The sequence below is a fragment of the Oncorhynchus tshawytscha genome, linkage group LG09, assembly GCF_018296145.1.
Source record: "Oncorhynchus tshawytscha isolate Ot180627B linkage group LG09, Otsh_v2.0, whole genome shotgun sequence".
Lineage (NCBI taxonomy): Eukaryota > Metazoa > Chordata > Actinopteri > Salmoniformes > Salmonidae > Oncorhynchus > Oncorhynchus tshawytscha.
This window is the reverse complement of record NC_056437.1, coordinates 22137299-22160031: the sequence shown is the minus strand read 5'-3', so window position 1 is coordinate 22160031 and position 22733 is coordinate 22137299. Positions and strand designations below refer to the sequence as shown.

Genomic DNA, 22733 nt, shown 5'->3' with positions numbered 1-22733 from the left:
TTACGAGTTAATTGAACTAAACTGAATACATTACATTTCAGTGTTTGGACAGAGCAATAACTGGATGATCCAGTTTCATGTACAGTGAACTGACACAGGATGTTGGATAGAGGTTCCTTCATGTTAGAAACCTCAATGGAGAACACATGTATAACTTCACCCATGATGAGCAACATGAATAAACCAACATTCAGAAATGGGGAGACGCTGTCTGTGTCAGTGTGTCGGCTACAGTTTAGTTCAGGACCAAACTATGTGATTTCTCCCCCATTTCAAGCAGTCAGGCAGTGTCAATCAGGATGCTAGGGACTTTGACTGAGTATGACATCAGTCACTTTATATTATCAATAGCATCAAGGTATGGTCAGTAAAGAACATTAATACAAATCCAATTTTATTGGTCACATGCACCGAATACAACAGGTGTAGACTTCACAGTGAAATGCTTACTTACCAACATTGCAGAGTTAAAAATACATATTTGCTAAATAAAAGGAAATAGTCAAACAAAAACAACGAGGCTATATACAAGGAGTACCCATACCCAGTCAAGGTGCAGGGGTACATTCTTATCTTCCATGACATAATACACGTTTACCTACACTACTGTTTAAAAGTTTGGGGTCACTTAGAAATGTCCTTGTTTTTGAAAGAAAAGCACATTTTTTTGTCCTTTAAAATAACATCAAATTGATCAGAAATACAGTGTAGACATTGTTAATGTTGTAAATGACTTTTTTTTAATGGAATATCTACATAGGAGTACAGAGGCCCATTATCAGCACCAATCACTCCTGCTGTTTTCCAATGGCACTTCGTGTTAGCTAATATAAGTTTATCATTTTAAAAGGCTAATTGATCATGAGAAAACCCTTTTGCAATTATGTTAGCACAGCTGAAAACTGTTGTTCTGAGTAAAGAAGCAATAAAACGGGCTGTCTTTAGACTAGTTGAGTATCTGGAGCATCAGCATTTGTGGGTTCGATTACAAGCTCAAAATGGCCAGAAACTAAGTACTTTCTTCTGAAACTCTATTCTTGTTCTGAGAAATGAAGGCTATTCCATGCGAGAAATTGCCAAGAAACTGAAGCTCTCATACAACGCTGTGTACTTCTCCCTTCACAGAATGGAGCAAACTGGCTTTAACCAGAATAGAAAGAGGAGTGGGAAGCCCCGGTGCACAACTGAGCAAGAGGACAAGTACATTAGTGTCTAGTTTGAGAAACAGACGCCTCAAGTCCTCAACAGTTTTCAGCTGTGCTAACATAATTGCAAAAGGGTTTTCTAATGATCAATTAGCTTTTTAAGATAAACTCATATTAGCGAACACAACGTGCCATTGGAACACAGGAGTGATTGTTGCTGATAATGGGCCTCTGTACGCCTATGTAGCTATTCCATAAAAAACCTGCCGTTTCCAGCTACAATAGTCATTTACAACATTAACAATGTCTACACTGTATTTCTGAGCCACTTGATGTTATTTTAATGGACAAAATAATGTGCTTTTCTTTCAAAAACAAGGACATTTCTAAGTGGTATAAACCTTTGAACGGTAGTGTACCTTGTAAAATATAAAGGACATTTAAAACAAACCTGTTACCAGTGTGAGAACCTGTAATAAGCAGGAAATCATTTTCCAATAAACAAGCACAGCACCTCAATAGGTCTAATTAAAGTCTAAATAAAAATCTTAGAGGCAGGGGGTTGGGTTCTGTGCAAATGCCAAGCTTAAAAAGGACTGGGAAAGTGAATGTCAAGCTTTTTCACCCTTCAGTTTGGTCAGTGGAGTGTGTCATTGCCAGTGGTCTTTAATGACGAATGTCACATAACGGGACATTGATGCGAGGAGAGCATGGCATCTCACAGCTGAGCACAAATGCCCTCAAAAGGTAAGGTCAATCCTTTTTTATTTTATTTATAAAAACAATTAACAAGTTAAAATGTACAGTATCAGAGTGAAACGTTAGCACTGTTCATTTTTCCAATGTATTTGTGTACTATATATATCCTTGCAAAGTGGTCTGCCTCTAAAAGGGCACCTGTCGAAGGAAGAGACAGGTATACGGTATGTGTATAGGCCTAAAATCCACCTGCTGTCCCACTCAGATGCAGATGTATGATGTAATAGGCTACTGATGCTTGATATGGTCTGACTAATAAATCTTACGTCTTTTGTTTCAGCATCACTGCCAAGATGTAGATTTCAATTCCTTAACAGCTTCCAGGGCTCCCCTTCTTCATCAGCAACACACATCTCAGTGTTTAGGGATTTTCACATCTCATCTTAATCCCCTCATATTTGGTCACAATGGCTGAGGGATTTCCTTGACATATGCCAAGACCTATAGGCTTGTATAGGTAGGCCTATTTATCCTATGGTCTCAAGTGTTCTGCTACCACTACAGGCCTAACACACAACAGGCAGCTATCCTTCATTGTACAGTTTATTTGGCATTTAATTAGATGTACCTCAACCTCAGAAAAACAGAGACCCCTGCAAAAGAAGCAAACAATTACAATTTAAAAGCTATGAAATAAAATATCAGCTATTGCATTTTATAACACATTGAAAGTTATTTTTTTCACACCACCATTGTGACTATCGATAGCAAATCAACTTGTGTAAATGCAGCAGGGGTTCCAATGCATGCATCTACATCAACCTGTAGGCAAGCATCTGTAAGCTGAACCTGGGCCAAGATGAAAATTAGAATTCTGTTCTCTCATCATGCCTCTACTAAAACATGTACTGTAGGTCCTACAAGCTGAAAACACACTCACACCAAAGATGATTATTTATTAAATGTAACTAGGCAAGTCATTGTAAATAAGAATGTATTCTTTACTGACGGCCTACACCGGCCAAACCCGGACAACGTTGGGCCAACTGTGCGCCGCCCTATGGGACTCCCAATCACGGCCGGTTGTGATACAGCCTTGAATCGAACCAGGGTGTCTGTAGTGACGCCTCAAGCATTGAGATGCAGTGCCTTAGACCACTGCGTCACTCGGGAGTCCAAAGATGGAGAGATCTGATTCCCAAACACCATCCCCCATACATGAACACCAAGTTTACAATAAACATTTTTTTTTACAAATCATAACATAATTTCCTTGTATAATCCACAAAAGGATTGTCTATGTTGAAAGAAAATACAAAAAACAACTTAAGACCTACCGAAGAACATAAAAAAAATGACGATGCAATGCTACATACAGCTGTACATAAACACAGTGTACACACACACACACACACACACACACACACAGCTGTGATTCTCAAGGTGGATCTTCCCCCCAATTTCAGTGCTGCTGGTGATCGACTACAGCCAAATAGATTACCATGCTTTGTAGATCCTGGCTGGTAAGGGCAAAGACCAAAGTAGTTCCAAAACCCTGATAGGGGTGTTTGTGCTTTCATAGGCCTGCCATCGTAGCCTTCTAACTCCTTTGGCCTTTCAACTCTACAGGTGAACAAGCACAACAGAAGAACTGAACAGGGCTCTCACAGGTCTTTACACCTTGAGTCACATTGGGGTCAAATTATGTGGCTTTCCTATGGGTTTTTTTCTTTACTACATTAGACTTTCCTTGTCCATCTTTATCATAAAACATGAGAAAGGGGGTTGGCCACCCAATGCCATATATGCTACTGTTAGAACCTAACCAGGTAAACCTCCAATGTCATATCACCTTTGCCAAGTTATAGTCAAACTAAAATACACTGAGCTGACATTGTACATTGACAAGAAAATATATTACAGTGAATCCAGTGGCAGCTTCCAAAAATGACACAATTGATGATTGTTACACTTCCCCACGTTATCAGTTGCTTGCAAAATATATTCAGTTTTAAAATACTTCATGACATTGAAAGCAAATGCACAGAGCTACTTGGCAAACAGGTGATGTGCAAAATGTTGAAAAACAAAGTTTGGTTTTTATATACGTGTGCATACATACACTCACACATACGCAGTCAAGTAACAGATTGTTTTACCAATGAATTTAGTATTAATCGTTAATATGATTTAATGAAAAGAACACTATCTAAATAAGTTTACTTTTACACATTTCATTGGGTACAAAACAGCAAGTAACCATTGCTACAAGCTACACATGAAGCTCTAACCTTAATTCTCACTCACCAGTGACATTCTCTTTCATGTGGTGAACTCATTGACTAACATGAGGGACCCATCATCTATGTTCAGGTCCCAACAATTCCCAGCCTATTTCTTACCCAAGAAAAGGACAATACTCAACCAATGGACAACTACTTCAACAAAAACTCATGAACAAAATACAATATTGTTGCAAGATTCTTGTAAAAGTTGTAGCATTTACCTCGTCAATACATAGCAGTGTGTTAGCTGGAGCTAACAATAACCATACCTAAATATTTCTGCAAGGTTGAAAAACCTCTTGTAGAAGAACCTCTCATTGTTCTATTTACCATTGTGCTATCAATCTCAAAGACGTCTTAGCATATCAGATTGATTGGAGAGGGCAAAAATCCAAGTTCAGAGGCAATGCTTGGGATAGGAAAACAATGTATTTAATTCATGGAGGAGACTTTGGAGAGAGAGCAGAGTCATGCGAGTCATTGTCAATAACTGACAATCCAAGTTCTGCCTCAGCCTCCAGGACATAAGCAGTAGGATGCAAATTAAGAAGGGCAAAGGACTTAAGCTGAAGTGGAACCATCTACCTCCCCCTTCATTATTACCTGGTGTAATGCCTGAGGGAGTGTTTATATTGGGGGAAATCTTGAGCATGAAGCTCAAACAAACCAAATAATTCAAAAGCTTTGTCCAATGAAAACTAAAAGCAGTAGCTCAGCCTGGTGTAGTGTGTCTTGTCTGTACAGAGTCAGTCTTCCAGATCCATTTGATTGCCTTACTCATCCATCTGTATTCACCTATACGAAAGCGGTCTGATCCACTGCATTTAAGTTCAACTGTAGAGGTTACGTTTCTGACAAACACCCACTTGGTTTCAGTTCACCTGATCAAGAAACACACCAGTCCGATTTTCCTCACACCTCAAGAAGTGGACTGGTCCTTCAGTCTACCCTGATACCGTCTCTACACTGTCTTTTTCCATCCCATCCCAGTCTCTTCTAACTAACAGAACCCATGTGATAGACCAGTCTGCCACTGCCCTCCTCTCTCAAAGTATGGGTCCAGGCGGGAGCAGCTCCCCGCCCCCCTTAGTCCTATACCACGGTGCTGAGGGAGGAGCGGTTGCTGCAGTCTACAGGCATGGAGTCAGGGGTGTGGCTGTCTGTGGGGGTGTCAGGCCCCACCAGGAGGGTGCTGCTGTCCATGGAGTCCTCCCGCTCCTGGGAGGACATTGGCACAGGGAGAGGTGGCGCTGGGGCGTCTGTCATGGCATCTACCACGTCCCTCATCTGACTAGGGATCATCTGAACACCATGGCGTGCTGTTGAGAACAACGAGAACAGTGATGACAGGGTTCAGAAACAGTTAGATACTCAACCTAGTATGTGAATCTAGAAGAAAAAAAAATCAACTGCTTTCACAGAAAGTGAGGAAAACACATTAACAGCACAGGGTGGTCCTACCGAGGTCCACATAGAGGACGCTGTCGGGGTTGATGGAGGCTTCGTAGGGAGGAGGGGGGTCATCTGGGTGCTGGATGTCAGGGTATTTATAGGCAGCGTAGGGAGGGGGAGGTTCCTGGAAATGAAATGCACCTCTCTCTCCATCATCAGAGAGGTGCAGGGGAGTGAGGCCAGTGCCAAAAGCGTCCGGGCCGTAGTCAAAGCCTGGGACTCTCCGCCCAAGGTTGAAATGGTGAACTGAGGAGAGAGAGAGAGAAAAGAGAAAGTCTGAGTGAGACCAATTAAAACCAACCAATCATCATTCAATGATGTTGATTAGGTTTTACTACTAAAATGCATACACATTTGAATACACTGACGTACCAGAGACAGGCTAGAGGCAAGTACAGAGTGATTAGGAGAGGCGTTCCGTTCCCTGTGTTTGTTTAAAGGCCAAACAGGGCTTTTCCAGAAGGGATTGGGAGTCCCATAGGGCAGAGCACAATTGGCGCAGCATCGTCCAAGTTTGGCTGGTGTAGGCAGTCATTGTAAATAAGAATTTGTTCTTAACTGACTTGCCTGGTTAAATAAAGGTTAAAAAAAAAATGCAAACTTGGTGCCACCCGTTGTTTGTATGAGTGTGATTATATGATGCGTATGGTTACCTCCAAGGAGTGTTTGGATGCGCTGGCGTCTGCGCTGCCGGAGCCTGTGCACCATGAAGAGCAGCAGAGAGAGGATGAGGAAGGAGGAGATACAGCTGACAATCAGACGCATCCCACTGGCCATAGAGTCAAACAGGCTGCTGCCTTCTAAAAGACAGACAGGGTCCACATTTTTATACATTTGAAGTGTTTCTGAATTCTCTCTCCTGAATTTACAGTGCCAAATATTGTTGAACAACGTGACAGGACAAGAGATCAAAATTTCGAGCTCCCCCTTGTGAAACATTCACAACACCCATAGTTTCTAGTTTTTGTTCAGGGAATTGTGTGAGTAGTTGGATAGTACCTCGGTCCAGGCAGGTGAACTTGCAGCACTCCTTGGGGTCCTTGCCGAAGTTCTTGCAGCCCTCTGGCCGATTGCACAGCGCAGCCACACACATCTCTGGCTCGCCGTTGTGACATGTGCAACTCAGGCACGGGTCTTCCCCCTTAGGGGTGAAGTAGTACCCCTCGGTCACCACCTGGTCCTTTATGTCCACACATGTCTGCCCTGATAAAGACAATCAAAGGTTTAAGACCAAAACCAACCAATAACTACACCTACACTAACACAACAAAGGATGCTGGACTTCCCTGACTTGGGTAAGCATTACAGCACCCAAGGCTTTAGATACAGAATTACATGAATCTTATGACTCAAACAACCAGGTTTCAGCTGAGCATCTACACTTATTACAATCAAGCTACTTTGACCTCCTGTTAAGCTGCATAGGTCATTTGGTTTTGATGAGAGCAGACATACTCCTCTTGCACAGGAAGGGGAACTTCTTGTAGCAGTTCTCGGCATGCCAGCTGTGAAGGCCGCGTTCGTTCATACTCTTGATCTGAAAGCGCTGCAGCTGGGCACAGAAGATGTTGTCCTGGGTCGAAGATGCCTCTCCAAAGTTAGTCAGGCCCTCTGGCGGCAGGAACACCTGCATCGACCCTGTAAGGGAACCGTGAAAGAAAGGAACCAGATGAATCGTAAGCCAAATACAGGTTTAATGCTTTGACTGATCATGGCTGTTTGAGCATGACAATGAGTTGCATTTGCTCCCTTTAGCTCGTTTTCAGTGAGATTCAAGCACAATATACTTTAATTAAAATGAACAAAGTCCGCACCCACCTTTATATGACACTTCCCAATGGCCCTCCAGTGAATGGTTCTGATTGGTGATGACATACTGGTAACCCACCCAGAACCTGAAACAAAGTGGAAAGTGGATTAAATAATAAGAAATGAGTCTGTACAGTAACTAAATCTGCTTCAGCCTTCAGGCATTCATTTCAACATTATTACTTCATGCAACACATCCTTAGCAAACACTCACTTGCACTGGTCTCTGCGCTCACACACTTCCTCATCGAAATCCACCTCAATCTTGAGGATGAACTGCAGTTCCTCGTTGGTGACGAAGGTCGCCAACGAGCCATTGACTTTCTGACACGTGTCCACAGCCTGCCAGTAGTTCTCATTCCTTAGGTACACTTTGTAACAACTGGCTGTCTTCTCGTAGTGATGCCACCCACTAGGGCACTTCTCTGTGGAAGGGAAAGGTACTTTAGAGCTCCTACAATATGTCCAGTAACAAAGCTTTCCATAGGTTATTTTAGCAACAACAAATTCTAATATTTTTTGGGATGAAAAGTGAGTGAAGGGTTCATGGAGGGAGAGTTAAACGTGGGTCTTACTGTTAAAGCGCACAGGCTGGGCCACACCGATGACATCTTCCACTTGGTCAAACCCATTACCAAACCCATTGGCAAAGTGAAACGTCTCCTCTTTCATGGCTGAAAGGGAGGACGGGAGAGAAGTAAGAGGCAGTATTTAAATAGAAGGAATGTACTGTGGTGACTGGCTGCAGTTCATAAAAACCTGAAGACAGCTTTGTTTGTTGACAAGGGACTTTTCATTAAGGGGAAGAAAACTGTTTATTTAGACCATTCACAGGTCATCAATGGCAAAAACATCTAGTTCTTTCCCATGACAATAAATACACATAAAACCATTTCTAACTGCTTTTGCCACCATTTATCAAATAATGTAATATGCACACAGTCAAGATGAAAGAAAATGGCCATGTTATAGAAGGTCACATGCTGTGTGTGAACCCAATCCTTTCCATAATTCCTATTATGCAGCCAGAGATCAAGGGACCAGCGCCAATTCAGGAATTAAGTAATGGAAACAATAAGATTTCCTTCAACCGCTTACTACTGCAATATCAAACCATCTCCGCAAGAGAGAACAAACAAACAAAGCTCACAATAAAAGGCGTTGAGAAAACATTTACTCAGAATGAGTTTGGCGTTTCCCCTGACGTTTAGAAGGTTGTTTTCTAAATCAATCGATAGTTACATATCGCAATACTATTTTGGCAGATACTTTTACTCCAATTTGTATTTGTTTTAAATAATAATAATTTAGTCCATACAACTTATTACGTGACATGTTCAGACAAATTTTTTCTCCTGAACTTATTTAGGCTTGCCATAACAAAGGGTTTGAATATTTATTAACTTCCTTTTTAATTAATAAAAAAAAGAATTCCACTGACATTATGGGGTATTGTATGTAGGCCATAGAATTTAACATTTATTCGATTTTGTGGCAATCTGTAACTCAACAGAATGTGGAAAAAGTCAAGGGGTGTGAATATTTTCTGAAGGCACTGTATAGTAAGTAATAATTTCTGCAACATCAAATTGCAGTATCGAATTGCAATAAATATAGAACCCTGAGAATCGCAATACTTATCGTATTGGCACCCAAGTATCATGATGGTATCATGAGGTCCCTGGCAATTCCCAGCCCTAATTGTTTGGAAAGGGGACCAGAGTTCAGCTTGGAGTCTGGGTAAAATGTTTCACTCACGGGGGCAGTCCAACTCATCGCTCTTGTCCTCACAAGCCGCCCAGCCGTCACACTGCCAGGACATGGGGATGCATTGCATCTTCCCACTGCGGCAGGCAAACTGTCCAGGGCTGCAGCGCAGTTCTGAAATACAGCACAGATTAAAGATAGACAACACAGTGCCCCCTGTAGTTATGACATGGTCACTGCCAGTTTTTATTCTCTCCCATACCTGCTTACCAATTGTAAAGAACTGAAAGACAAGTCAATGAAAGATTTAGCATTTACTGCTTTTAGTATTATTACAGAGACATGTCACTGACAGACAAATAAGAAAAAAGGTTTTCACCATTTATCATGCACATTACATTAACAATGCACCTGATGCTTTCTAGAATAAAAACTTCCCAGGAAACAAATGAATAAAATAAAGCATCAAGGGGAAAACTGGAAGGGAATGCAGCAATACCTCAGGTATTTTGACTTAGTTCAATTCAGGTCTGGTGCTTAAAATAAAACAGATTAGCTACATTAAAACAACTCATATCATTATCACTGAAACAAACAGGGGTTATCATTGAGTGTTTGAGACCTGCGCATAGAAACAACTTAAACGGACTCACAAAAACATGAGAAACAATCGAAATGAGGGACATACATTAGGGCCTAACATAGTATCTAAAAAAAGGCCATAAAATAAATCAGTTAGCCTAAAGGGGCCAGAACAAAATCAGTTAGCCTAAAGGGGCCATATATCAGAATAAAACAAGGCCTAACCTTATTTTACAGTGTCTACCCCTATACCCATTAGTAACACAGGGGCAGTATTAAGTGGGTCAGCGTCTCTGTGGCATGTGTGATTAACATGAGACAGCATAGGGGATGCCTGTCAGGGCTTTTCCCGTGAGGAGGGAGTATTAGGCCCAGCTGTCTAAGAACGCAGGGGAAAAAAATACAAAAACTCTTCCCTCTATGGCACTGAACAGATAGTCTAGACACTGGACTAACAGGATTCTTCGAAAGTAGTTCAGTATTGTTGAACGAAATGTTGCATAAAAACTGGTTAGAGAAAATACCTAAGTTAATGGAAAAACAAAGCACTGCTGTGAATGGGAATATTAAATAGGCACAAGCTGAGAATAGAACAAAGTAACCCAAAATTGCTGGAGACTGGCAGACCTACAGATACACTGCACTAACAGAGGAGACGCTGCTTACCTGACAATAATCTTGCCAGAGCTAGCCTTGGACCTGAAACAAAACAAAAAGCAATTTCTGATGAACTAACCCCTTAAATCTCAACACATTCCTAGTTGGGAATGTTCCACCACATAATATATTAAGCTATTTAGCAAAGCGACTTACAGTCATGGGTGCATACATTTTACATATTGGTGGTATTGGCGTTAAAAGCTCCATGCTCTACCAACTGAGCTACAAAGGACCACAAATCAAAATGTATTGGGCGAGTACACATATTTTGCAGATGTTATCACAGGTGTGGTGGAATGCGTATGTTTCTAGCTCCAACATTACAGTAATACAAAACAATACACACAAATCCAAAAGAAAGAAACAGAACGAGCAATGTCAGAGTCCATATACACTACATGTACAAAAGTATGGACACCTCATCGAACATCTCATTCCAAAATCATGGGCATTAATATGGAGTTGGTCCCCCCTTTGCTGCTATAAACAGCCTCCACTCTTCTGGGAAGGATTTCCAATAGAAGTTGGATATTGCGCGGGGACTTGCTTCCATTCAGCCACAAGAGCATTAGTAAGGTCAGGTACTGATGTTGGGCGATTAGGTCTGGCTCACAGTTGGTTTTCTAATTCATCCCATAGGTGTTCGATGGGGTTGAGGTCAGGACTCTGTGCAGGCCAGTCAAGTTCTTCCACGTCGATCGACAAACCATTTCTGTATAGACCTCGCTTTGTGCACAGGGGCATTGTCATACTGAAACAGGAAAGGTCCTTCAAACTGTTAAAGTTGGAATCACAGAATCGTCTAGCATGTCATTGTATGATGTTGCATTAAGAATTCCCTTCACTGGAACTAAGGTGCCTAGCCCAAACCATGAAAAAAAAAACATTATTCATCCTCCACCAAACGTCACAGTTGGCAGTACGCATTCGGGCAGGTAACGTTCTCCTGGCATCCGCCAAACCCAGATTCAGCCAGACGGGAAAGTGTGATTCATCACTCCAGAGAACGCGTTTCCACTGCTCTAGAGTCCAATGGCGGCGAGCTTTACACCACTTGGCATTGCACATGCTGATCTTAGGCTTTTGTGCGGTTGCTTGGCCATTTCATGACTTTCCCGATGAACAGTTCTTGTGCTGACGTTGCTAGCAGAGGCAGATTGGAACTCGGCAGTGAGATTTGCAACAGAGGACAGACGTTTTTTTTTTTTACGCGCTTCAAAACTCGCCGGCCCCATTCTGAGAGCTTGTGCGGCCTACCCACTTCGCGGCTGAGCCGTTGTTGCTCATAGGTATTTCCACTTCACAATAACAGCATTCACAGTTGACCGGGGCAGCTCTAGCAGAGCAGACATTTGGCAAACTGACTTGTTGGAAAGGTAGCATCCTATGACGATGCCACTTTGAAAGTCACTGAGCTCTTCAGTACGGACTATTCTACAGCCAATGTTTGTCTATGGAAATTGCATGGCTGTGTTTCTTGATTTTATACTCCCATCAGCAACAGACGTAGCTGAAATAGCTGAATCCACTCATTTGAAGGGGTGTACACATACAGTACCATTCAAAAGTTTGGACACGTCTACTAATTTCAAGGGTTTTTCTTTGTGTCACATGCGCCAAATACAACAAGTGTAGACTTTACCGTGAAATGCTTACTTACAAGCCCTTAACCTTTTTGGGATAGGGGGCAGCATTTCACTTTTGGATGAATAGCGTGCCCAGAGTGAACTGCCTCCTACTCTGTCCCAGATGCTAATATATGCATATTATTAGTATTATTGGATAGAAAACACTCAGAAGTTTCTAAAACTGTTTGAATGATGGAACGCTGAGCTGAGCTGTAGTCAATGAACAGCATTCTCATGTAGGTGTTCCTTTTGTGCAGGTGAGAAAGGGCAATGTTCAGTGCAATTGAGATTGTGTCATCTGTGGAGGCTGTATGCGAATTGGAGTGGATCTAGGGGAGGAAGCTGTTGATGAGAGCCATGACCAGCCTTTCAAAGCACTACATGGCTACCGACGTGAGTGCCAAGGGGCGGTAATCATTTAGGCAGGTTACCTTCGCTTCCTTGGGCACTATGGTGGTCTGCTTGAAACATGTATGTATTACAGACTCGGTCAGGGAGAGGTTGAAAATGTCAGTGAAGACACTTGACAGTTGGTCCACGCATGCTTTGAGTACACATACTGGTAATCCATCTGGCCCAGCGGCTTTGTGCATGTTGACCTGTTTAAAATGTTTTGTTCACATTGTGTGATAACACTCTCGGTAGCCAGTCATCCAGAACTGCTGGTGCTTTCATGCTTGCTTCAGTGTTGCTTGCCTCGTGGCGAGCATAAAAAGGCATTTAGCTTGTCTGGTAGGCTCACATCACTGGGCAGGGCAGCTCGCGTCTGGGTTTCCCTTTGTAGTCCGTAATAGTTTTCAAGCCCTGCCACATCTGATATGCGTCAAAGCCGGTGCAGTAGGATTCAATTCTAATCCTATATTGACGCTTTGCTTTTTTGATGGTTCGTGAGGGCATAGATTGTAGAATAATGGGTTAAACATCAAAACCACACATGGAATCATGTACTAACCAAAATAAAAAGTGTTATATCAAAATGTTTTTTATATTTGAGATTATTCAAAGTAACCACCCTTTGCCTTGACAGCTTTGCACTCTTGGCATGCTCTCAACCAGCTTAACCTGGAATGCTATTCAACAGGTCTTGAAGGAGTTCCCACATATTGTTAACACTTGTTGGCTGCTTTTCCTTCACTCTGCAGTCCAACTCATTCCAAACCTCTTGAGGTCGGGTGATTGTGGAGACCAGATCATCTGATGCACAACTCAATCACTCTCCTTCTTGGTCAAATAGCCCTTACACAACCAAGAGGTGTGTTGAGTCATTGTCCTGTTGAAAAACAAAATGACAGTGGGACTAAGCCCAAACTATATGGGATGGTGTATCGCTGCAGAATGCTGTGGTAGCCATGCTGGTTAAGTGTGCCTTCGAATTCTAAATAAATCACAGACAGTGTCACAAGCAAAGCACCCCCACAACGCCTCCTCCAGGCTTCACGGTGGGAACTACACATGCAGAGATCATCTGTTCACCTACTCTGCGTCTCACAAAAGACACAGTGGCTGGAACCAAAAATCTCAAATTGGGACTCATCAGTCCAAAGGACAGATTTCAAATGGTCTAATGTCGATTGCTTGTGTTTCTTGGCCCATACAAGTCTCTTCTTCTTATTGGTGTCCTTTAGTAGTGGTTTCTTTGCAGCAATTTGACCACGAAGGCCTGGTTCACAGTCTCCTCTGAACAGTTGATGTTGAGCTGTGTCTGTTACTTGAACTCCGTGAAGCATTTATTTGGGCTGCATTGTCTGAGGCTAGTAACTAATGAACTCATCTTCTGCAGCAGAGGTAACTCTGGGTCTTCCTTTCCTGTGACGATCCTCATGAGAGCCAGTTTCATCATAGCGCTTGATAGTTTTTGCGACTGCACTTGAAGAAACGTTCAACGTCCTTGAATTTTTCCAGATTAAGACATGAAGGTCAGTCAAACTAATGGACTGTCATTTCTCTTTGCTTATTTGAGCTGTTCTTGCCATGATTTACCAAATAGGGCAATCTTCTGTATACCACCACTACCTTGTCACAACACAACTGATTGGATCAAATGCATTGAGGAAAGAAATTCCACAAATTAACAAGGCACACCTTTAAATTAAGATGCATTCCAGGTGGACTACCTCATGAAGCTGGTTGAGTGAATGCCAAGTGTACAAAGCTGTCATCAAGGCAAAGGATGGCTACTTTGAAGAATATAACATATATTTTAACATGTATAACATGTATAACATGTAAAGTCATTTTGCTCTTCCCCTTTCCGATTGTTTGGGGCACCTCCCATTTATCGGAAAAACTTCAAGGAGAGCTTGTCCGGAGAAGACAAGGTGAGTGCTACCATCAGTCCTGTGTCATGCCAACAGTAAAGCATTCTGAGACCATTCATGTTGGACTGGGGACTTGCTTCTCAGCCAAGGAAGTGGGCTCACTCAGCCAATTTTGCCTAAGAACACAGCCATGAATAAAGAATGGTACCAACACATCCTCCGAGAGCAACTTCTCCCAACCATCCAGGAACAGTTTGGTGACGAACAATGCCTTTTCCAGCATGATGGAGCACCTTGCCATAAGGCAAAAGTGATAACTAAGTGGCTCGGGGAAGAAAACATGGATATTTTGGGTCCATGGCCAGGAAACTCCCCAGAGCTTAATCCCATTGAGAACTTGTGGTCAATCCTCAAGAGGCGGGTGAACAAACAAAAAAACACAAATTCTGCAAACACCAAGCATTGATTATGCAAGAATGGGCTGCCATGAGTCAGAATGCGGCCCAGAAGTTAATTGACAGCATGCCAGGGCGGATTGCAGAGGTCTTGAAAAAGAAGGGTCAAAACTGCAAATATTGACTCTTTGCATCAACTTCATGTAATTGTCGATAAAAGCCTTTGACACTTATGAAATGCTTGTAATTATACTTCAGTATTCCATAGTAACATCTGACAAAAATATCTAAGACACTGAGGCAGCAGACTTTGAAAAATAATATGTCATTCTCAAAACTTTTGGCCACGACTGCACATGATTCTGTGTGTTATTTCACAGTTTTGATGTCTTCACTATTATTCTACAATGTAGAAAATAGTAAAAGTAAAAGAAAAACTCTGGAATGAGTAGGTGTCCAAACTTTTGACTGGTACACTATATAAATGGTGTTTATAGACAGTATGGACAGTATATATATATATTTTTTTTAAAGGCATGTACAGCAGTAGTTATAAAGGATGAGCCAAAACATCAATAGCCACTACAATGTCGAAACATGATGTCATGAGTTCAGTACCATTGGCCTTGATTTTGCAGACCCACAACTAAGTGTATTGACATTAGCCAGCTTGCTAACGTTAGCATGCTCGCAACGCTAGTCAGCATAGGCTGATACATGATAACTAGCTAGCAAGCTCTAGTCCAATGGAAACCGATGCAACTAAGATGGCTAACGGCTAGCTAGATGACTAATGGTGACAGGGAGGTCACTGAGATTCAAGGCTTAATTAGTGCCATTGTGCGGAAATCGCGAAGTACATACTGGTTGATGAGCTAGCTAATTTAACTAGCAAGATAACTGTGACAGTAACCAGTGTGTGCATGCACAAATGCATGACAACACATTGTATCCAAGTCAAGAAGGCATGCAGAACCAATTTGCAGAACAGACTGCCTCTGGGACTAGACTCCCCCAGCTAGCTAGTATAAGGGTACAAAAACATATTTTTTTAGTCAATGACAATACATGTTGCATCAAATATATCTCATTGACATTGCATGCTAGTGCATAACATCTCCAGTTGTGTTTCTTTGCATAGGAAAGGGGACTCACCCAACATCAAGCTTGTGAAGGGGGATACACATTTATGCAATGTACTGAGAGATATTCTGTCATTGGCATTTTAAATGCGAAAGATGTACAGCTAATGGAGATGACATCTACTAAAAAGATTTTTGAGTTGACCCAAATGGGACCAGGACAATTTGGGACCACCCACCTTTACAATAATGTCACTGATTGCTTTTAAAAAGTCAATTAGCAAAAGCATCCAGTTTAAATGCAAGCATAGAATATAGCCTGGGTTGGGATGTAGGCTATTCACAACTAAGCAAGTCAGCCAATTACCACCCTTCTCTCACCCAGCTCCTGAATGAAAACATTGAGGTTTTGGAAGTAAAGAATAGCTTCTTACACTACTTGCAATTTAAACAGGTGATGATTTATGTTTTTGAAAAGAAAATGTTTCAAGGCAACAACAGGTAACCTAAGTAATTTTTAGGCTACTTGGTGAGAATTATTTTTAAATAACGCAATCAAATTTAATTTTTGTTTTTTTTGTTTACAAAAAGGTATAGCTTAGCTCATCTCCACATATGGCAACAAAAAAGTACATTGGCCAAAAGCATGACCAGTGCAACTTTACGCTACAGGGCAAGTCTACAAAAAGAGAATTACGCTGAGATGCAGATTTTTCACTTTAGAAATGTATGAGGATTTCCATGTAAAACGTCCCATGAGAAATGAAAGATGAGTCTACTTTTTAATTAAGGCATATACAGTGCAATCGAAAATTCAGACCCCTTGACGTTTTCCACATTTTATTGTTACACAGCCTTTATTCTAAAATGGATTAAATAGTTGTTGTTAAATCCTCAAATCAACACACAAAACCCAATGACAAATAACTTGTTTTTTACAGTTGCAAATGCATATTAAAAAAAATTAAATATGACATTTACATGAGTACTCATTACTTTGGCAGCGATTACAGCATCGAGTCTTCTTGGGTATGACACTACAAGCTTAGCACACCTGTATTTGGGGAGTTTCTCACATTCTTCTCTGCCGATCTTCTCAAACTCTGTCAGGTTGGATGGGGAGCGTCGCTGCAAAGCTATTTTCAGGTCTCCCCAGAGATGGCTGATTGAGCTGGGCCACTCAAGGACATTCAGAGACCACTCCTGTGTTGTCTTGGCTGTGTGCTTTGGGTCGTTCTCCTGTTGAAAAGTGAACCGTCACCCAAGTCTTAGGCCCTGAGCGCTCTGGAGCAGGTTTTCATCAAGGATCTCTCTGCACTTTGCTCCGTTTATCTCTCCCTCGATCCTGACTAGTCACCCAGTCCCTGCCGCTGAAAAACACCCCCCACAGCATGATGCTGCCACCACCATGCTTCACCCAAACATGACACTTGGCATTCAGACCGAACAGTTAAATCTTGGTTTCATCAGACCAGAGAATCTTGTTTCTCATGGTCTGAGAGTCCTTTAGGTGCCTTTTGGCAAACTCCAAGCGGGCTGTCATGTACCTTTTACTGAGGAGTGGCTTCCGTCTGGCCACTACCATAAAAGCCTGATTGGTAGAGTGCTGAGAGATGGTTGTTCTTCTATCTCCACAGAGGAACTATAGAGCTCTGTCAAGAATGACCATCGGGTTCTTGGTTAGCTCACTGACCAAGGCTCTTCTCCCATGATTGTTCAGTTGGGCCGGGCGGCCACCTCTAGGAAGAGTCTTGGTGGTTCCAAACTTCTTCCATTTTAGAATGATGGAGGCCACTGTGTTCTTGGAGACCTTCAATCCTGCAGAATTTTTTTGGCACCCTTCCCAGATCTGTGCCTGACACAATCCTGTCTCAGAGCTCTACAGACAATTCATTTGACATCATGGCTTGGTTTTTGCTCTGGCATGAACTGTCAATTGTGGGACCTTATATAGACCGGTGTCTGCCTTTCCAAATCATGTCCAATCAATTGAATTTACCACAGGTGGACTCCAATCAAGTTGTAGAAACATCTCAAGGATGATCAATGGAAACAGGATAGACCTGAGCTCAATTTTGAGTCTCAGCAGAAGGTCTGAATACTTATGTAAATAAGGTATGTGTATTTTTATAATTTCACAAAAAATGTCAAACCTATTTTTGCTTTGTCATTATGGGGTATTGGGTGTAGAATGAAGGGAAACATTTATTTGATCAATTTTAGAAAAAGGCTGTAACGTAACAAAATGAGGAAAAAGGAAACTTTCCAAATGCACTGTATCTTTAAGATATTTTATAAATCCTCTCCCTCCTAAGGTGAAGGCAGATCAATCAATTTGTGTCTTTAATGACATCACCTTTGTTTATGAAGTATTTTGAAGGGATTAAAAATCTGTAGCAGCATTTCTGCAATGGGAAATCACAGTAGTTACAAACCACAATTGGGGTCACAAGTTGACAGTACAGTGAAGATAAATACTGTACAGTAAATCCATGAATGTGTTATTCAATGCATTTCTATGGGCTATAGTAGTAAATGCCAATTTCAATATTTTAACCAAAAATATTGATATATATTTTTATTTTATACTTAAAGGGGTTCTAAAATTCCAAATCAAATATCTAAATGATGCATGGTATGACCATTCTAAAACAATTCCATATGTTAGCTGAGAAGAAACCCCCCCGCCGGCTTTTAGAGGTTAACCCCCACACAGGGCGGACCCATTGCCATCTGAACACGTGCTATACTGACAGAGGAGGCTAATCTCCAGTCAATGACCATAGATGCGCTCTGGGCCAACAATACTCAAAAAGTTACACCATTTGTGCCATTGCTTTTATTCAACGACACAAACTAGGCATTTCATGAGGATCATGAGAGCTCTCTACATTTCACAGGTGTGCAAAAGGCAATAATACCCCAAATCAGTGCATGGGTTCAAGGAGACAACACAGCTTGGCGGAGCAGTAGGGTAGTGGTTAGAGCACTGGGCCAGTAACCGGAAGGTTGATGCAAACTAAAGGTCAATGCAAATTGAGTAGCAGCTAATACAATGCTTCTTCGTATTTCAGTTAGTTAGTTAATCGGATTTTAAATCTAACGCCACAACATTAGATAGCTACCTATATCTAACGTAAAACAACATTTGGCCCAGTCTTTTGTTGCTCCTGCGACTTAGCAACCTAACGTTAGCTGGCTACCTAGCTCTGGTGAAACTTCGTGCATGTAGATGGATTGGTTGTTTAGCAACAAAACCGACACGCGCGCAATTGTGGCAAAACAGACAGGGTTTGCTTAGATTGTTAACGTGTAAAATATCATTCGTCTCCAATGTTTATTGAAAAACAAAACAAAATTGCACAATGACCACTTGTCTCAAATACATTGCTATTTCACTGCTGCTATTTAATTACTTGTTACTTTTCTCTTCTTATCTGTATTTTTTTGTTGACTGCATTGTTGGTTAAGTAAGTAAGCATTTCACTGTAAGGTCTACCTACACCTGTTGTATTCGGCGCATGTGACTAATGCAATTTGATAGCTAACCAGCTAGATAATTTTAGCATTGACATGAAATCAGTCAAAACACCTCAAGACATGGTTTCAATAACATTATGAAACTAGCCACTTACAATTCCCCCAAATGTCAGTTTATCATTTTTGCTAGCAATCGGCCATCCAGAATCACAACACGCTGACGTGTGCCCAATGGAAGCGCGCACAACGTTATCATGACGTTGTCAACTAACCCATCTGCTTTCTATCTGAAATGCAGCTTGTTAACAACATGTTCTGTTTAAAGGCGAATTGGCTCCAAACGTCAAAAAACAGCCAAACAACCATCGAAACGTGAATCGACTCAATTGTGGTACGGTTCTAAAAACATAAATCCCTCTACTTTCATATCACATCGACATAATTTCAATCCCCCCTCCCTAAATTCTCGCTTATATAAAGGATACGTTCCTTATGTTTACAAAACCGTACCGCAAGCAATGCGTGTTAATGTTTAGAGCAAGAGTCAGGGCTCTTAACAAAACACTCCCGGTCAGAAGATACTACCGTCAATAGGCGTATTAAACTAGTGGTATACAAAAAATAAATCAGTGGTGGTAGTCAAAGTCGTTTTCAACTGCAATGCAGTTGATTATTTAGTTGCACAAATAGTATGACAGTTTGTAACAGTAAAACAAATGGCTTGTCGAGTAACCCCCTCTAATGGTCATAAATTACACAAGCGTGGACAAAAACGATGACATGAACATGTATTCGGGTTGACATCCATACAAGCACAACACTCCGATGTTTACATCAACAGTGTGAAATACACAAACATTTGCCTAAATGTAGGCTCATTTTGCTGGGGGGCAAGAGGAGATATTTCCATTGTTTGTGTTGAATTCCATTGACCTCTTTACCGCATCTATGAATGGGGTAGGCGGACTGGAGCTCCGACATCACATAAACTACCCAAGGAATGGCCCGCAATTACACCGATCAATGCCGTGTGTAATTGTGGGCTATTCTTCGGATGCTGAACCAGTAGTTTTGGATAAAAACGTAATTGTATGTAACGTCGGAGCTCCAGTCCGCCAACACTAGTTGCCGCTCAACTCCATCGCATCCTGGAGTTGAGTTTAATCGGCTAAATTACTGGTGAACTAGCTAGTAACTAACGTTAGTAGTACTGGGTTCTAGAAATAACGTGGAGCACCCCAATTTCACGTAGCTAGTCATGTTAGTTAGCTAGCTAAAACTGCACAATACTAAAAACGTTCAGCAGGCTAGTTACAACGAGCCACACCGACGCTGGAACTGCAAAATGTAGCTAACTTACAGCTCAATATTTAACTATATCCCCATATAATACCTTTTTTTGCAAAAATAATTTACGTTAACGTTTGTTAGCTACGCAGTAAGTGGCTAGCCAGCAGCATAAATTAAGACCCGGGATAAATTACAAACGCCATCTACACTAACTAAATTCCCGTGCAAATAGGCCTAGCATAGCTCACCGGTATACTAAGATCCGACATTGTGACAAATTACACCCAATTGCATTTCATCGGTCTTACCTGCCCGTGGTGGGTCTGTTAATGTGAGGACGAAGAGAAGAGAGAGGAGAACGTAACTGCTGCTGTCAGCCTTTGGCAACATTTATCCTCCATTCATAGTAACTCCTCTACTCAGAAATAAAATAAACTGACACCTGAACCAACGCGTTTGCTTTGACCCTAATACACGCCAAAGACAGTACCTAGTCATTCAAATACATTTAGAGTGGTGGAAGCACTAAACATACAAATATATGCAATATTGTTAGCAAGCGCACTAACTAGCTACATCATTATTCGAAAGCCCTGTTTTTCGTTCGGCCTGCCCAATGTATTCCAGGACAGAAATAAAACAAGATGGCTCCATTCTCCAGTCACAACAATCCAAAACACGCCACACAGCCGATCAGATTGCGAGTTGGGGCGGAGTTAAGGTTATTGTATACATGTGTTACAGTAGCTAACATAATTGTATCCGTAGTGAAACAGCATTCGTTTTTGAATAATTGGTTGGTTTTTAGTGATTGCAAATTAGGCTATACTTGAATTTCAACAGAACTTAATGGACAACAGCTTTTTAAAATAATGTTCTAAACATCTTATGCATGGGTATTGAAACGTTTCATGAAATGTAATGAAAGTAATTTTTTTATCAATTCACACATTGATTATAATTATTTTCTTAATGTATACATGTAGGCATCATATACAATTCAATAATGTTATAACATCCTTTCAGATAACATGCAATGACTGGGAAATGAGCCATGCGCCTAATGGCATACATCAATGACTGCTTTTGAGGAATTAAACATTCCATTATTACGCAAATAAACATGTAATAGAAACAAAGTTCGTAATTTCCCAAGTCAGTGATAAATTATAGAATGTTAATCACACATAGGATGTCAATAATGGTGTATTATAACATTCACCAAAATAGTTCGGGTCGTCCTATTTAGCCATGGACGACTCACTGGTGCTTAAGAAACGGGGCTGTACATTAGGCATCAGTTTAGGCGAGGGTCGTACGCCAAAGTAAAATCCACTTATTCCGAGCGTCTGAAGACCAATGTGGCAATCAAAATTATTAACAGAAAAAGGGCGCCGCCGGATTGTTTTGAGAAGTTCTTGCCCCGGGAACTGGACATTCTTGCATCCCTAAACCACCGCAACATCGTCAAGACCTTCGAGATCTTCAGAAGGCAAGGTGTACATGATTATGGAGCTTGGTGTGCAAGGGGACCTACTGGAGTTCATCAAATTCAGGGGTGCCTTGCCCGAAGATTTCACCAGAAAACTGTTCAAACAGCTGTCACTTGCAATAAAATTCACACATGCCCTAGATGTTGTTTATAGAGACTTGAAATGTGAAAACCTGCTATTGGACCAAGACTTTAATCTCAAAGTGGCAGACTTTGGTTTTGCCAGGAGGATCAAATATGATGAGGATGGACAAATGATTCTCAGCAAAACGTTCTGTGGCTCTGCAGCCTATGCATCACCAGAGGTATGACAGGGGGTCCCATACAACCCCAAAGTGTATGATGTTTGGAGTATGGGGGTCATTCTATTCCCTATGATGACTCCAATATCAAGAAGATGCTGAAGATTCAGAAAGAGCATCGCATTGATTTCCCACACAGCAAAGCTGTCCCAACAGAGTACAAAGGCTTGATATATCATGTGCTTAACAACAATGTGGCCCAGAGGGTAGAGATTGACGATATCCTTGAGCATGTATGGGTGCAGTCCAAATCACATGATGGTAGTATGAGACGGGAAGATGGGCCTTCCACATCAGAAGCAGCTTGCTCCAAAAAGGAAAGGATGGGGGAAAGTAGTAAGAATCCTCATGGCAATGAGAACAAGAAAGGGGTGAAAGCGGAGGCCGAATCAGATCCAAAACCTTCAGTGGAGAGCAAAGATGCAGCTGGGACATCTAAGCACACTAAGAAAAAATAATTCCCTGAT

General features: G+C 41.5%; 1 protein-coding gene and 1 pseudogene across 2 annotated transcripts; one reads left to right on the top strand and one right to left on the bottom strand.

The window, feature by feature from the left end:
• Nucleotides 1–2429: 2429 nt before the first annotated feature.
• Nucleotides 2430–21165, bottom strand: LOC112257579 (integral membrane protein DGCR2/IDD). Of its 2 annotated transcripts, XM_024431248.2 has the most exons (11): nucleotides 20781–21165; nucleotides 10346–10378; nucleotides 9149–9271; nucleotides 7966–8064; nucleotides 7605–7815; nucleotides 7400–7476; nucleotides 7037–7219; nucleotides 6581–6784; nucleotides 6235–6381; nucleotides 5591–5827; nucleotides 2430–5448 (listed from the first exon to the last, which is right to left on the bottom strand). In XM_024431248.2, the coding sequence occupies exons 1-11, from the start codon at nucleotides 20860–20862 to the stop codon at nucleotides 5222–5224; spliced, it is 1623 nt and encodes a 540-aa protein (XP_024287016.1). In that variant the 5' UTR covers nucleotides 20863–21165; the 3' UTR covers nucleotides 2430–5221. The 2 variants fall into 2 exon arrangements, with proteins under 2 accessions (XP_024287016.1, XP_024287017.1); XM_024431249.2 differs by lacking the exon at nucleotides 10346–10378.
• Nucleotides 21166–21623: 458 nt separating this feature from the next.
• On the top strand, nucleotides 21624–22724 carry LOC112257581 (annotated as a pseudogene).
• The last annotated feature ends 9 nt before the right edge of the window (nucleotides 22725–22733 follow it).